The sequence below is a fragment of the Syzygium oleosum genome, unplaced genomic scaffold (genome assembly GCF_021117445.2).
Source record: "Syzygium oleosum isolate NSW1041296 unplaced genomic scaffold, Sole_v2.1 Sole_v2.05, whole genome shotgun sequence".
NCBI lineage: Eukaryota > Viridiplantae > Streptophyta > Magnoliopsida > Myrtales > Myrtaceae > Syzygium > Syzygium oleosum.
The window spans coordinates 10,187,990-10,203,095 of NW_026607489.1; the positions used below are offsets into that span (position 1 = coordinate 10,187,990).

General features: G+C 45.1%; 2 protein-coding genes across 2 annotated transcripts; both read left to right on the forward strand.

The window, feature by feature from the left end:
* The first annotated feature begins 308 nt into the window (after positions 1–308).
* LOC115664766 (mitogen-activated protein kinase kinase 5-like) lies at positions 309–995 on the forward strand. Its single transcript, XM_056311639.1, has one exon. It carries the CDS (start codon positions 309–311, stop codon positions 993–995), a length of 687 nt encoding a protein of 228 aa, XP_056167614.1.
* Positions 996–8,516: 7,521 nt separating this feature from the next.
* On the forward strand, positions 8,517–11,169 carry LOC130138205 (mitogen-activated protein kinase kinase 5-like). The gene has a single exon (XM_056311586.1). The coding sequence runs from the start codon at positions 8,794–8,796 to the stop codon at positions 9,925–9,927; it is 1,134 nt and encodes a 377-aa protein (XP_056167561.1). The 5' UTR covers positions 8,517–8,793; the 3' UTR covers positions 9,928–11,169.
* Positions 11,170–15,106: the final 3,937 nt, after the last annotated feature.

Below are 15,106 nucleotides of genomic sequence, written 5' to 3' on the forward strand. Positions count from 1 at the left end.
TATGTACTTTTAAGCTCATCTCCCCCAAACTCTCTTAGATGAATGACTCCTTGCTTTCCACGTTCTTGATGATTTTCTTCAGCAGCCATAATTGAGCTCGATCTTTGACAGCTTCTCAATCTGGATTCTTCTAGAACGCTGTAGCCACCGCCATTTTCAACGATTCTAGACAACGTTTAACATATTTTCTTTTGACTCCAATTTGCTTCTTCTCCACGCCAGTCTTCAAGATTCAAAATAGTAGTTCCTCAGTTTAGTTTTAGAGAAAATGGATCATAATTTCCAACAAAAACCAAAGAAAACAGAGCATGATGGACTCAGTAAACCAAAGAAGCGTTCAAGAACTTGGTCCCTCAGCCGTCCCCCTCCCCTCCCTGCCCTCCAACTCGGCGCCATCCACGAGCTGCCGCCACCACAGCGGTAACAACAGCACCGGCAACTGCGTCTGCAGCGTCTTCCCTCCGGCGGCAGTGGGGCGGCAGCAGCAGCACCAGATGCACTTCTCAGAGCTGGAGCGGGTGAGTCGGATCGGGAGCGGCAACGGTGGGACGGTGTACAAGGTAATCCACCAGCCGACGGGGCGGCTCTATGCGCTCAAGGTCATCCACGACCACCACGAGGAGGTGGTGCGCCGCCAGATTTGCCGGGAGATCGAGATTTTCCTGGACGTGGACAATCCAAACGTGGTGAAGTGCCACGACATGTACGTCCACAACGGCGAGATCCAGGTGCTGCTGGAGTTCATGGACGGCGGGTCGCTGGAGGGCATCCACGTCGGCAACGAGAGCCACCTCAGCCACCTGACCCACCAGATCCTGAGCTGCCTCGCTTACCTTCACCGCCGCAAAATCGTACACCGCGACATCAAGCCCTCGAACCTCCTCGTGAACTCGAGCAAACAGGTCACGATCGCCGACTTCGGCATGAGCCGCTTCCTCTACTATATTATGGACCCCAACTCCTTGGTCAGCACCATCGCCTCCATGAGCCCCTAACACATCAACACCGACCTCAACCACGGCAACTACGACGGCTACGCCGGCGACATCTGGAGCTTCGGCATCAGCATCCTCCAGTTCTACCTCGGCCACTTACCCTTTGCCGTCGGCCACCAGGGCGACTGGGCCAGCCTCATGTGCGCCATCTGCATGTCCGAACCCCCCGAGGCCCCCGCCTCTGCCTCCCACGAGTTCCGGGACTTCATCTCGTGCTGCCTACAGCGCGACCCGGCCCAGCGGTGGACCGCCAACCAGCTTCTGAGGCACCCTTTCATTTTGACCCACAATCAGGGGCTGCGTCACCAAGTTTCACCTCCACCTCCACCTCCACCTCCACCTCCATTCTGATCATCTTATAGTTGCCTGTTCTTTTCCATCTTTTTCTTCGTTTTATTCCCTCTTGCCTTAGCTGCTTATTATTGGTTCTTGGGTCCTTTCATTGTGTGTAGTTATTGATTTTGATACGACGAGGACTGGAGGAGAAAAGTTAAGTGGAAGAGAAGAAAAGGTTGGGCCTGGCGTAGGAGATGGCGGGTGTCCTCCGAAAGTGGGTCCCATTTAGACACGTGTCAATCAACTAGGAGACAAAAACATGGCCTGCGTGGCAGTCCAGGATCGCCCAATATTTTCTTTTCTCGTCGTGTAGAGTTGAGCTTCAGAAACTTACAGTATCAATGTCTCTTCTCGATCTTGATGTCGTCGTTTCATGCTTAATGCATGCAGCAATGCCAGTAAAGGACAGTCTGTTATCTATATTTGATCTATTCCTGTCGCTGCCAAGTGCCAAGCCTCAATTGTGCTTAGCGCGAAGGGAAAAAAATAACAAAACAGTTGGCTTTTGTCCGTGCAATGCTATGTGCTTAGATGTTAGTTAAGTTAGAAGGCATGGGGTTTCTTTATTCAAGGTGGGGGCTTACTGGTGTTTTTCGCTATTCTTGGTTAAATTCTGTGGTGGGATATGTTTCTGTAAGAATTGGACTTTGAATCTTTTCGGCTATTTCAGCTATTGGACATTTTCAAGAGTGGGTAAAGATTAGATATGGCTTTGGGCACTACTAATGCACGTTTTTTTGGTTCTTTCTTTCCTCTGAGGCTGTGTGCCCCATCATCATCGTGGACACATAACATTAGGCTTGAATGGGAAAAACGGGAGAAGTATCAGATATCTGTTCAATCCATAAGTGGGTTTTATTTTTCCTGCGTGGGTAATGCAGTGAGTGTCTTCTCCATCCTTACTTTTTCTTATTCTTTTGCTTTGATGTTCTCTGTGGCACCATATGTACCCAGGAGGCCAAAGTCTCGGTGCTCTGCGTCTAAAAAAAAAATATTGCTTGCTCTAGCAGCTTTAATCGAATGCGATGTAGAAGACGTGGCATGGGAACAATGACAGTGAGCTAAGTGCTTAAACTCGGGTGAAATCTTGGGGACACCATCAGGGGTTTTTGAGGGACGTTTTTGAGTCGTATTACGTGGAAGGATGGATAATGCCATGGTCTGTTGTAAATATTTTGAGAAATGGCTTTTTAGGCTCATAAAGATTGCTCCAGTCAATGCTCTTGGAAATGATTTTCTTGGGCAGCTAATAATTGGCCTTGCCGGGTGACTCTATTCAACTATATGCTTTAGGTAGAATAATGCGATTCTGATCTTAAGCAGAACATCTGGATTTTGATATCTGTCACTGTTCGAAGAAAAAGGCACGATTTAACCACGAAAACAAATGAAAAGCGGGTGACAATTCAACCAGCAATGCTATGCTATGAAATGTCATTTTAAGTGAAATAGTAGAGTCTGGCTCTTCTTATGTATAGACATGGAGACACATGGAGACTGCTTGTGACTGAACGACTGCATGTCCATTTGTTCTACTCGAATTTCATATTTTTGCAACTTAGTTGAGGAAACAAGATCAAATCATGGATCGGTATACCAGCATTTGCTTATTATGCCCAGAAGCATGCGTGATCCTTGTCACACGAGGTACCACCAAGCTGAAAAAATATGCTGGTTCATCTTTCATGACAATCTTTGTGATAAGCAACGAGGCTAGAAAATGTCTCCGTTGCCTTAATTATCCCCCTGCTGTTGCAACTGAAATGCAGAATGACAGCGGCAAACTTCACAAACTAGCTTGGGATTTCTCTTAAAATGCCCGACATTTCAAACCTCCCCTGGGAAAGCAAATTAAAGAGGCAAAACGATAGTGCCAAGCGTTGGGCCAATGTGTCTGTCTCTCTTTCTTGCTGATTCCATTCTGCAGTGACCATGACCTGAATGAATGTTTCAGAATAGAAGAACTGGGTCACATTGGTTTGCTTTCGAGACTTCATTATCTTCACCAGGTTGTTGATTCACCGTGTCTGTGGTGCTCTCAAGTGACGTAGCTGACATTTTTGCTAGATGGATTGCTACACTAGCTTTTCCTTCTTCTCAAATTGCCTTCCACCAACTCTTGAGCATTTAAACTGGTTAATGCCAAACGAGCAAGTATTCACTGAATATGCGCTATAAACTGCCTGCTTCGATTTTTCAGTTTGGTGTAATGTATGAGATGCCTGTGTGAAGTCCTTATCTTCCAAGCATCTTTCGTCATGATTTTCTTACTACAGTTTGCGCATGATATAATTGGTACTTGTTTCCCATTGGGTCTGTATTTTGGTGAAATGGGCCACTATAGTTCTCAAGCATCAATCCTAAACCACTGGAAGTGAGATATGCACTGGACTTCTTACACTAAGCCCACGCATAGTACTGCTATTTTGTCAGTGCATACATGGAATACGTTCTCTTATGCTCATCACACAAAAGAAAAGGGGGAAAAATAGATTCTTCAAATCTTTCAGACTGTCTATCTACCTTTCTTATTTTGTCTATCCTTATGATACCATTTCCCTTGCAGCCCCTTCCACTATCATTCGAAGCTTGTGGATCCGGAAAGCACAACGCAATTGCAACATCGAGCGTTCGGTCATGTAAAGTTTGTACACTTGACTACAGTGTTAAGCAAGATAGATGCCTGTTTTAGCAACAAAAAAAAAAAGAAAGATAGATGCCTAGCTAGTGGAGAGTGGAGATATTTATAGGGTCCGCCTACCTCTAGCCGCAGAACTTCTGTTAGCATCTGAGAAAGAGAAGTCACTTCTCTGCAATAGAATCAGTGCTACGTTGTGAAGAAGACTGCACGACTTGTACTATGACTGCCCTGTGTCATGATAACAGTGGCTTGTAATTACATGAAACTTCTGGTAAGCCAATGTAAGATATTCGCTTCTTTATCGGTACTTTTGCTTGTTTTCTTAACGTGCTTGACAGATTCTCAGAGATAGTGCGGCACGAGAAAATTTTCGCGCAGTATAATCGCCGCTATGTCTTGGATTTGTCACAGGAAAATATAAAGTGACATTTTCTGATGAAAGGATTAAACTAATGCAAGGAAGGCCAAGTGGTTAAGCAGCCTTTGGATTTTTTTTTTTTTTTTTAGCCTTTGGATGCTGAAGGAACTTCGAAGGTGTCAGATGGTGATGGGTGAAAGTGATGTGATCAATTTTCAGCCAAGACAGACCTAATTAGCAGTGTGGAAAGATTGGCTTGAGGTATTGTAATCTGAGAGAAGGCCAAAACATAAGACCCCGCGTACAATATTGAGCATACTACTCATACGGTAACCAAGAGCATGCAAGTTTTGACCAGAAATTATCAACATTCAGCCATAGCTTATCCAGTAATGATGATTAGAGAACCAAGTTCATTCAATTTCAAGCACTCGTGATTCACCGAGTCAACAGTGAACCACAAGGTTTGGCCAAGAAGTTGGAAGAAATTGGACTGCGTGGACTTGGAAAAAAAACTGAGACACGTTTTGATAACTCGTTCTTGGAGAGTATAACCATCAATTTTAAATGATAAAAACGTAGAAATATTAAAAGAACATGTGATGAAACGAGGGTTGGAGCTGCTTTGCTTGACGGGTTCGCACTCTCGAGAGTCTGCGGGCGCGAAGGTGCCAGGAAGTATTATAACGCAGACCCACCACCCAAAAGGGTGAGAAGCTACCAAGAACTTGGTGGGACTCGGTAAACCCTAGAAGCATTGAAATTCAACGGTTAAAGACTGCGCAACACTAAAAACAAGAACAGAACAAGCAGCAGCAATCCTAGGGGACTCGGTAGTAGTCCACTCTTATTATTATGCGTGCAAATTATCTTTATGTTATAAACTGACCATTGCATCGTCTCAAATCAAAACAGATCAACCAAAGAAAAAGAAAGAAAGAGAGAGACAGAGACAGAGACAGTGGGACGTGTCGATTTGACAAGTGTCAGAAGCCTGTGCTGTGATGTGATGAACGCCCTTTTTGACGGGGCAAATTGGAGTGGGGACACTTTCGCTACGTGGCGTGGGATTGATTGACCGACGGTGGAGTTTTCTTTGAGATGGACAGTGGTGGACTCCTTTATCTTTTTTTCAATTGGGTTTTCTTTCTGTTTTCGATGTTCATGCATCTCACTGTCATTTTGTAAAGCAAGTCTTCTGATTCAATCGAACCCCAACTTGTTAGAAGAGAATCAGTGTCTTGCAGCTTATGACAACTTAAGGGTTTTTTTTTTTTTTGAGCTATAAGCCTCTCGACAAGGTCACCTTTGGATTTGTCCATCAAATATGTTCAATTTCAGTACATTTCTAAGGGAACCACATCTTGTAACCTATCCCATCATACCTCAAGCCTCCATCATTTTAGGGTATCACCGCTCAAATTTAGAAATAAAGACTAAGAAAGTTGCATCCCCCTGTCATTGCACACCTAATCAAGTAATTTCGTTCTTAAAATACGGTAGAAAAAGTCACGACTAGATAAGGTTAAGAATTTTGTTAGCAAGTAATTCTAGAACACTAGTCAAGCTAATCAAAAGTGAAAATATCACATTTCAAGACACTTTGAAAATGGGAGAATTTCCCGTCTCAATGAAATCGCTTACTTCAAATAGTAACTTCTAAATTGACACAACCCATTTAATAATGCTTAACAAGTAAATCGAGAGAACATTCTATACTCGTCTTGAAATAGTCTCAGGAGACTTATGTAAGGGATTGAAACTTTGATTGCAAACCCTGAGTTGATTCAGAAGATATTCAATCACTCTCAAACACACTTGACATGGAGTCTCAGACGAATTCTTCCCAGCAATGAACTACATAAAAGTTCATCAAGAAGATCCAACCAAGCTCAGATGAGCAGTAAAAATCCTCTGCTGGGAGGCCAAATTGTCATCCCAAGCATCGGAGTCTGCCTCGTCACAGCCATACCCATCACTTGCCATCACCAAGCAAAAGAGGGCCGAGTAAAACTGAAGACTGGTTCGCCCAAATAAGATAATCTTCAATGCGAGCTATTATGCTTCCCTTGCATGGGAAATCGCCAGCACCAGAAGACTACTCGAGAAAAGGAAAGAATACGTGTTGAACCAGAATTTGACTGCGTAACTGAAGCGGTCTGCAAGATCCTCTCCCAGTTACAATTGGAACTAGTACTGAAGTTAAGCTCCCAAATAGATCTGGTCTTCACCATTTATATGTTTATAATTCAACAGTAAGCTGTCAAACAATGGAGGAGACTTCCTACATGAAGTCAATGAAGATTGAGGGTCTTCAAAGTAACATAAGAGAGAAATGATCTCTTTACCCTTCTTGAGTGAGAGACGATAGAGATCTCACTGCTTATTCTCTTCAAGCAAAAACACAATAATACGAGGCTTAGGACACAGTTTGTTTCACGGAAAAGAAACTATGGTGGAAAATATCTTTAATATTTTGTACTACAATATTACGATAAGCACATTCGAGAAAAAATCTCTTAGTACAATCCCAAATCCATGTGTAGGTGCCAAAACTATAGGTTTGGTGTTAGGGGATCGGGGGCGTGTCCACCACCCCCCTAATAGGGTCGTCGGGCAGGAGAGTATGGACCCGGCATCTAAAACCCAGGACTGGCGTCAAAAGATATGACCCAGGCTTGGGGGATCTAGGCTGACCTCTGAGGACCTAGGCGAGGTGTGGGGCCTGGCCGATAGGGTTTCGGGCCTGAGCACCGAGGTGGCGCTATTTGTGGACCAAGGTCACCAATCCGATTGTATTTGGTGGAGCTACTTTAGAGTTGGGGATTGGTTTTGTTTATTCATGTCATTAAATAGTTTGGTGGGAAATAATAACGGATTACTAAAATTATGATCATCGTTTTTTGTTCATCGGTACGATAAGAAAAATTGGATGATTCAACTGGTTTTTCCATTCAATCGACTCGATGAGATCAATATCTTTGTCAATTTCTCAGTTTCAAGTATATGGCAAGACAAGGAAGCCTGGAAAATGTATGTTCACAACTGAAAAAAGCATTATGGTTCTAAAATAACACAATCGCAGTAAAATAGGCTGCCGCTATTGATACCATAAATTATAGGACTTAGGTACATTCGTTTAAGGGAAATGAGTGATTTAGAAAATATTTTCTGAAAAATGATCGTTTATATCGTCTAAAAAAATAAATGAATGGAAAAAAATTTTATCGCTCGTGAAAATAATTAGATATAGAATATTATCGATGGTGAAAATATTTTTCAATAATTAATTTTTCCAAACGATATAAGTAATCATTTTTTAGATAATATTTTACAAATTATTTATTTTACGCTAAACGAACGCCCTCTTGATTGCACTTTTAGAACTTTCACTACACTCGTTTTTATCTTCACTGTTACCAGAAAAATAAAAATAAAAACATATGGACATAAAAACGAAGGGCGTGAAATACGAGGGATGTAATTGCAAGATTTTTCTTTTTTTTTTAATTAAATTTTCGGGCTAATTCCCGCGAGTCATTAAAATCCGGGGAACCGAACCCTAAGCAAATTGTCTCCGCACGTTCCCAGGCGACACGCGCTTGGCAGCCACGCGCGACCGCCGAAGAGACAACGACCCGCATTCGACGTCTCCCCCCATTCGCCCCGGCGGGCCCCACCCCCCACCCCCACACGCGCCCGTCGCTGGTCCTCCACGCGCGCTCCCCCGCCACCCCCCTCTCCCTCTCCCTCTCCCTCTCTCTCTCTTCTTTTCACTTTCCAATTATTTCTTTTTTTCCAGAAAAAAAATGGAAAAAAATCTCTGATTCTCCCCCACCCGTCTTATGATTGATGATGGGGGGCTACAACCCTTTTCCATTTTCTGAACCCAAAAAAAAAAAAGAAAACCAGAAAAAAACCATTGTCCATTTTCATCAGCCTCCTCCTCTCACCCAAATATTATTTACTTTATTTAAAATTCAACGTATAAATATACAAAATAATCGATAAAAATAAAAAAATAGACACATTTCACATCTCTCTCTCTCTGCCCAAAAAGAAAAGCCCTTTTTTTTTCCAAGAATCGGAGATTATTAGGATTGTCATCTCCTCTTGATCTCCTCTTCTTCTTCTTCTCCTCCTCCTTCTGCTTCGTCATCGTCATCGTCGTCATCATCATCATCATCATCTTCTTCTCCGTCGTTCTCGATCCATCCATCCATCCATTCATCCATCCATGGATGACTCCTCCGCTCGGAACCCCGCGCACCCACCGCTCGTGAACTCCGCGGACCCGACAAGAGACGAGGAGGAAGACGAACAGCTCGCCGCTCTTTAAGCCCTCGTGCTCGTTTTCCGACAAGCAGAGAGACCCGAAAAAACAAGAATCGCTCCACCCGGTTCCAGGAAGAGATATATAGAGAGATATAGAGAGAGAGAGAGAGAGAGATTTGGAGCGAGCCATGAAGCCGATTCAGCCACCGCCCCCCGGCGCCACCCCCAATTCCTCCTCCTCCAGGGGCGGCCGCCCCCGGCGGCGGCCCGACCTCACCTTGCCGCTCCCGCAGCGCGACCCGGCCCTCGCCGTCCCCCTCCCGCTCCCGCCCTCCAGCTCGGCGCCGTCCACGAGCAACCACCACAACGGTAGCGGCGGCGGCGGCGGCTCCGTCGGCAACCACCTCAACAACGCCTTCCCGCCCCCGGCGGCGGCGGCGGCGGGGGCGGCGCAGCAGCAGCAGCACCAGATGCACTTCTCGGAGCTGGAGCGGGTGAATCGGATCGGGAGCGGGAGCGGCGGGACGGTGTACAAGGTGGTCCACCGGCCGACGGGGCGGCCCTACGCGCTCAAGGTCATCTACGGCAACCACGACGAGGCGGTGCGCCGCCAGATCTGCCGGGAGATCGAGATCCTCCGGGACGTGGACAACCCGAACGTGGTCAAGTGCCACGACATGTACGACCACGGCGGCGAGATCCAGGTGCTGCTGGAGTTCATGGACGGCGGGTCGCTGGAGGGCATCCACGTCGGCAACGAGAGCCACCTCAGCCACCTGACCTACCAGATCCTGAGCGGCCTCGCCTACCTCCACCGCCGCAAAATCGTCCACCGCGACATCAAGCCCTCGAACCTCCTCGTGAACTCGCGCAAGCAGGTCAAGATCGCCGACTTCGGCGTCAGCCGCATCCTCTCCCAGACCATGGACCCCTGCAACTCCTCCGTCGGCACCATCGCCTACATGAGCCCCGAGCGAATCAACACCGACCTCAACCACGGCAAGTACAACGGCTACGCCGGCGACATCTGGAGCTTCGGCGTCAGCATCCTCGAGTTCTACCTTGGGCGCTTCCCTTTTGCCGTCAGTCGCCAGGGCGACTGGGCCAGCCTCATGTGCGCCATCTGTATGTCCCAACCCCCCGAGGCCCCCGCCTCTGCTTCCGGAGACTTCCGGGACTTCATCGCGTGCTGCCTGCAGCGCGACCCGGCCCAGCGGTGGACTGCCTACCAGCTGCTGAGGCACCCTTTCATTTTGAACCACAATCAGGGGCTGCATCACCAAGTTCTTCCTCCACCTCCACCTCTATTCTCATCATCTTAGTTGCTGGTTCTTTTCCTTCTTTTTCTTCCTTTTCTTTTCTATTGCCTTAGTTGCTAATTATTGGTTCTTGGGATCTTTTCATTTTGTAGTTTTTGATTTTCATATGATCATTGGGGTTTGGTGTTTCTAAGGAGGAGAGGAGAAGAAAAAGTTGGGCTTAGATGGTGGGTGTGGTGTCAAGAAAAAGCTTCAGAAACTTACAGTATCGATGTCTCTTCTTGATCTTGACGTCCTTCTTTCATAATGGAATGCAATGCAGCAATGCTTACCAGTAAAGGAAAATCTGTTTGCTATGTTTGGTCTTTTATTGTCGCTGCCGAGTGCCAACCCTCGATTGTGCTTAGTGCGAAGGGAAAGATAGCAAAAAAAGTTGGCTTTTTTCCGTGCAATGCTCTGTAACTAGATGTTAATTAAGTCACGAGGCATGGGATTTCTTTCTTCTTGGTGGGGTGCACTGGTTTTTTTGCTATTCTTGGCTAAGTTCTGTGGTGGGATATGTTTCTGCAAGAATGGGACTTCGAATAATTGCGGCTATTTCAGCTTATGGGACATTTTCAGGAGTGGGAAAAGATTAGATTTGGCTTAGGACGCTACTAATGCACGTATTTTTGGTTCTTTCTTTCCTGTGAGAGGCTGTGTGTGTGTGTGTGTGTGTGTGTGTGTGCGCCCTATCATCATCATGGACACATCACATAAGGCTTAAATGGGAAAAAAGGGGGAAGCATCCGAGATTCTCTTCAATCCATAAATCGGTTCTATTCTGTGCCTATGTGGGTACTGCAGTGAGTGTCTTCTCCATCCTTACTTTTTCTTATTCTTTTGCTTTGATGTTCTCCGTGGCACCATATGTACACCAGCAGGCCAAAGTTTTGATAGAATGTTGGTGTGGAGGTTCTTGGCCCTCTGCGTCTAAACAAGAGATATCTTGGTTGCTCCTGCAGCTTGATTCGAATGCCTTGTGGAAGACGTGGCATGGGAAATATGACAGTGAGCTAAGTACTTGAACTTGGGTGGAATTTTGGGGACACCATCAGAGGTTTGAGGGAATTTTTGTTAGTTGTATAGGATGCATGATGCATTGAACAGCAAGTTCAATAGCTAGGCGATGCCAACTTTTTTGGGGGGTTTAGCATTGATTCCCCTGGCCTGTTGTAAATATGTCCAGAACTAGCTTTTTCAGGCTCATAAAGATTGCTCAAGTCAATCCTCATGGAAATGATTTTCTTTCGCAGCTTGTGGAAATGATTTGCCTTAACCAGGTGACTTGATTCGACTATTTGCTTTAGGCAGAACATTTGGGTTTTTATATCTGTGGCCTTTCAAAGAAGAAGGCAGGATATAAACAGGAAAACAAATGAAATGCAGGTGACAATTCAACATCCAATGCTGTGCTATGAAATGCCGTTTTAAGTGAAATAGTGGAGTTTCTGGAAATAGTGGAGTTTGCTGGCTTTTCTTGTGTGTAGACATGGAAACTGCTCCTGTATGAACAACTCCATGTCAATTTGTTCCACTCGAATTTCATATTTTCGACTTTGTTGAGGAAACAAGATCAAACGATGGGCCGTTATACCAGGATTTGCTTATTATGCTGAGGAACATGTGTGATCCTTGTCACATGAAATACCCCCGAGCTGAAAAAAAGATGCCAGTTCATCTTTCGTGACAATTCTTTGAGTGAGCAACTAAGGCTGGAAAATGTTCCCGTTGCCTTTTCCATAACCGCTGCTGATGCAACTGAACTGCATGACAGTGACAAACTCACCAGTTAGCTTGCAATTTCTCTTAAAATGCCCGATGTTTGAAACTCTCCTGGGAAAGCAAATTAAAGAGGCGAACCGGTAGTGCCATGCGTTAGGCCAATAAGTCCGTCTCCCTTTCGTGCAGATTCCGCCCCGGAGTGATCGTGACCCGAAAGAATGAATGTTTCAGAATAGAAGAACTGAGCCAAATTAGTTTGCTTTACAGACTTCATTATCAGGGGCGGATGATGTAGTGAAGTAACTGGCAGTTTTGCTAGAAGGGTTGCTGAACTAGCTGTTCCTTCTTCTCAAATTGCCATCTACCTCCTCTGGAGCACTCAAAACTGGATAATGCCAAACGACCAAGTATTCCCTGAATGTGCGCTACAAGCTGCTTGCTTCGATTTTTAATTAGTTTGGTGTGATGTATGAGATGCCTGTGGGAAGTCCTTATCTTCCAAGCATCTTTCGTCATGATTTTCTTACAACAATTTGTTTAATGATATAACCGGTACCTGTTTCACATTGGGTCTGTATTTTGGCGAAATGGGCTTCTACGGTATTGGAGCATCAATCTTCCACCACAGGGAGCGACATGTGAACTGGACTTCTTCCACTAAGCCCACGCATAGTAATGCTATAAACAAGGGGGAAGAAAGGTTTCTTCAGGTCAAGTTGAGAGATTTTCTTCGTTCTTACATTCCTTCAGCCTCATTTTCTTCACGTCATGCAAATAACCAAGGACCCAATTGCAGCGCTAAACAAAATAGCTAGTACTTCGGTGGAAATGGGATTTCTCTTGTTAATATGTGAAAATGCGAAAGTTTTGATATGGCAATTCATTAGATTTGTGACTTTTTGCAGCGACCCGTGTGAAACACAGCCACCCCAGTGATCATTTGGCTCAGAACCAAAATTTTCCCTTGTCATCATCAACGAGCCACATCTCCTCTCCTGGAGCCCAGTGCTTAACTTCAAAACTAGCATAAAATCAGACGTTTTGAAGCCCGAAAAACAGGGGAAGAAAGAGAACCGTCCGCTCCTTTCGATACTCGGACTAAAAAGGAGCGTCGCAATCACTGCTGTGGGTCATGACCAGAACCTGGTGGCTTGGGTTTGTAACTGTGAAAGGAAAGACACAAAAGAAGAATTTGCGAGTATCTGAAATGAGGAAGACAGGCACTAGCGGGGCCGGTTCTTATCTTGTTCTATTGGTGGTGGATTAGAGGGTGGGGGGAGTGGATCTTGACAAGGAAAGGTGCTGCCTGTGAAAAGGAGGAATTTTCTCCTTTTCTCCAAGTTCTGATTAGTTTGGGGTGCCCCAGCAGCAGCAAAGTAGCAATGCGGTCAGGTCTTGGATGGTGACCCCACCTGCTGTTTTTCAGGTGCCCCTGTAGCGTTTCGGTTGATGAATTGATTAATCCGTGCCTCTGTAATTCATGCTAAGCAATCGAATTAAGAAAGCTTATGACTATCGGTATAACTTCTTCCCCTCGCGTCACTCGATATCGATGCTTGGAAAATAGGAATAATCATGATGAGCCGTGCTGAACGAGTGGTCGAGGCACTCATTAACAGGTGTCCATCGATTGTCGTAATTTCCCGAATCACTTAAAAGTCGAGGGCATCGACTATGCGGGGCTACTGGACAACAACTTTTACCGATAATTATAAGCTCGTGCCGAAAAAATTAACGAGATATTTCGAGTCGTGTAACGCAATGAAAAAAATCATTAAGCCCTCTTTAAAACTCTAAAGCAGAGGTTAGTTAGGGTTATATCAAATCTTCCAGGGCAAGAAAATGATGGAAGGAATGACGAGATCCGTGACGTTGGGAATGTCGTACTGGGGGCCGGAGTTGCCTTTTGAATGTTCTTCCGTGGGGGAAATAATTACCAAGTTGATCCCACATTAATTAATATTATAAATTAAAAATATACTGACAATTTCCTAATCATTACAAACAAGAAGAGACAATGGAATAGCACTACTACATGTATATATATATATTATATGATATTGTCACGATGCTCTAAAGAAAACATTTATTGGCCAAGAACCACCGCTGCCACGAGCGATGTAGAAATCGAAAAAGGCCAAAAAAATAATTTAAAAAAACAAAAAAAAAAGGAAGAAAGGAGGAGAGATTGATGTTCCACTACAAGAAGTCGGGTCCCCTGTTTTTGAATTTCTGAAGAAGAAACGATTTCGTGTTCAACCGCGGGTGGTGCCCACTTTTGGATCCTGAAAAATGATTCCAAAAAGAAAAGGGTGAATTCGCAAATTTCAAATTTTTGTTTTGATGTGCGAAGGGGGTAAATGTCATTCATCTCCAGTGTCCCGATACTCGAAGTCCGATAATTTAATGGGGTTTCTTGTTAAAAAAGTTTTCATACAGCCTTCTTTCGCGGTGTTATAATTAGGGGTGCGCAAAACGGATCGCCCAAATCAATTGCCCCTCAAGAGTGTCGGTCCGGTTCCCGGTTCTTAAAAATAGAACCGGTATCTGGGGGGTCCGGTTTCCGACCGACTACATGTACTTTTTTTTTTGTTGTGATTATGTATAATCGGCATGGCGAATATAATTCCAATTTTAAAACATATGTATAGTCGGCATGGGGAACACAATTCTAATTTCAAAATATGTGATATCAAGTAGTGGGAAAAAAAAAAGTGATTGGATTAGACTGGTCCGGTTTGGTTCCCGGTCCTAGGAGGTTCTCAATTTTGGGAACCAGTTCTGCCGGTCCGGTAATACTGGATCGGAAACCGATCATCCTTAGTTATAATCGGTACTTTAGATATGGAACGCTCTCTCGTCGAGTATGTCCAACGACAGGCACCGAAAAATATCAACTTGTCCGGTCCGTTTTACGATACTCAATTCGCGTCAAACGTGGCGGTCCACGGTACCCATGTAAGAAAAAAAAAAGGAATAAAAGTAGTAGGGCCTTTAATTTGAGGGGGGGTGGGGTGCATCAACATTGTTTGGCGTGTAATCGAGAGCCTTCCGGATTTGAAAAGAGTGCAAATCCACCACGCTTTGTTTAGTTGAAGTTCCACTAAACACACGCTCAGAAAAAGCTCGTCCACTGGCGCACCTCCCCATCTTTTCGCTTATTCCCCCCTTCTTAGTTTTTACTTTGATCGATTCCGCCGTTCATCCGCACTCGTCCCTTCTGATGAATTTTAGATGCGTTCCGTGGGGGGCCTTGCCAATGCCAACCCCCTCCCCGATTCTTGTCTCGTTTAAAGAGAAAGGCGGGGAATCGCAACCGGCCTGGCCACCTCCTCCCGGACGTCACGCCCTACATCCCCATCACGGAATAACTCGAATCGAGCCGTAACTACTCCGCACCGCCCGAGATCCTAAAGTCCGAGACGTGCGAGAGCCCGGCGGCATAGCCCTACCGAGATGCCGGTATCTAGGAAGTCTC

Excerpts from the sequence above, each read along its gene's own strand:
- LOC115664766 (XM_056311639.1), top strand. The coding sequence starts at position 309 with ATGATGGACTCAGTAAACCAAAGAAGCGTTCAAGAACTTGGTCCCTCA.
- LOC130138205 (XM_056311586.1), top strand. The coding sequence starts at position 8,794 with ATGAAGCCGATTCAGCCACCGCCCCCCGGCGCCACCCCCAATTCCTCC.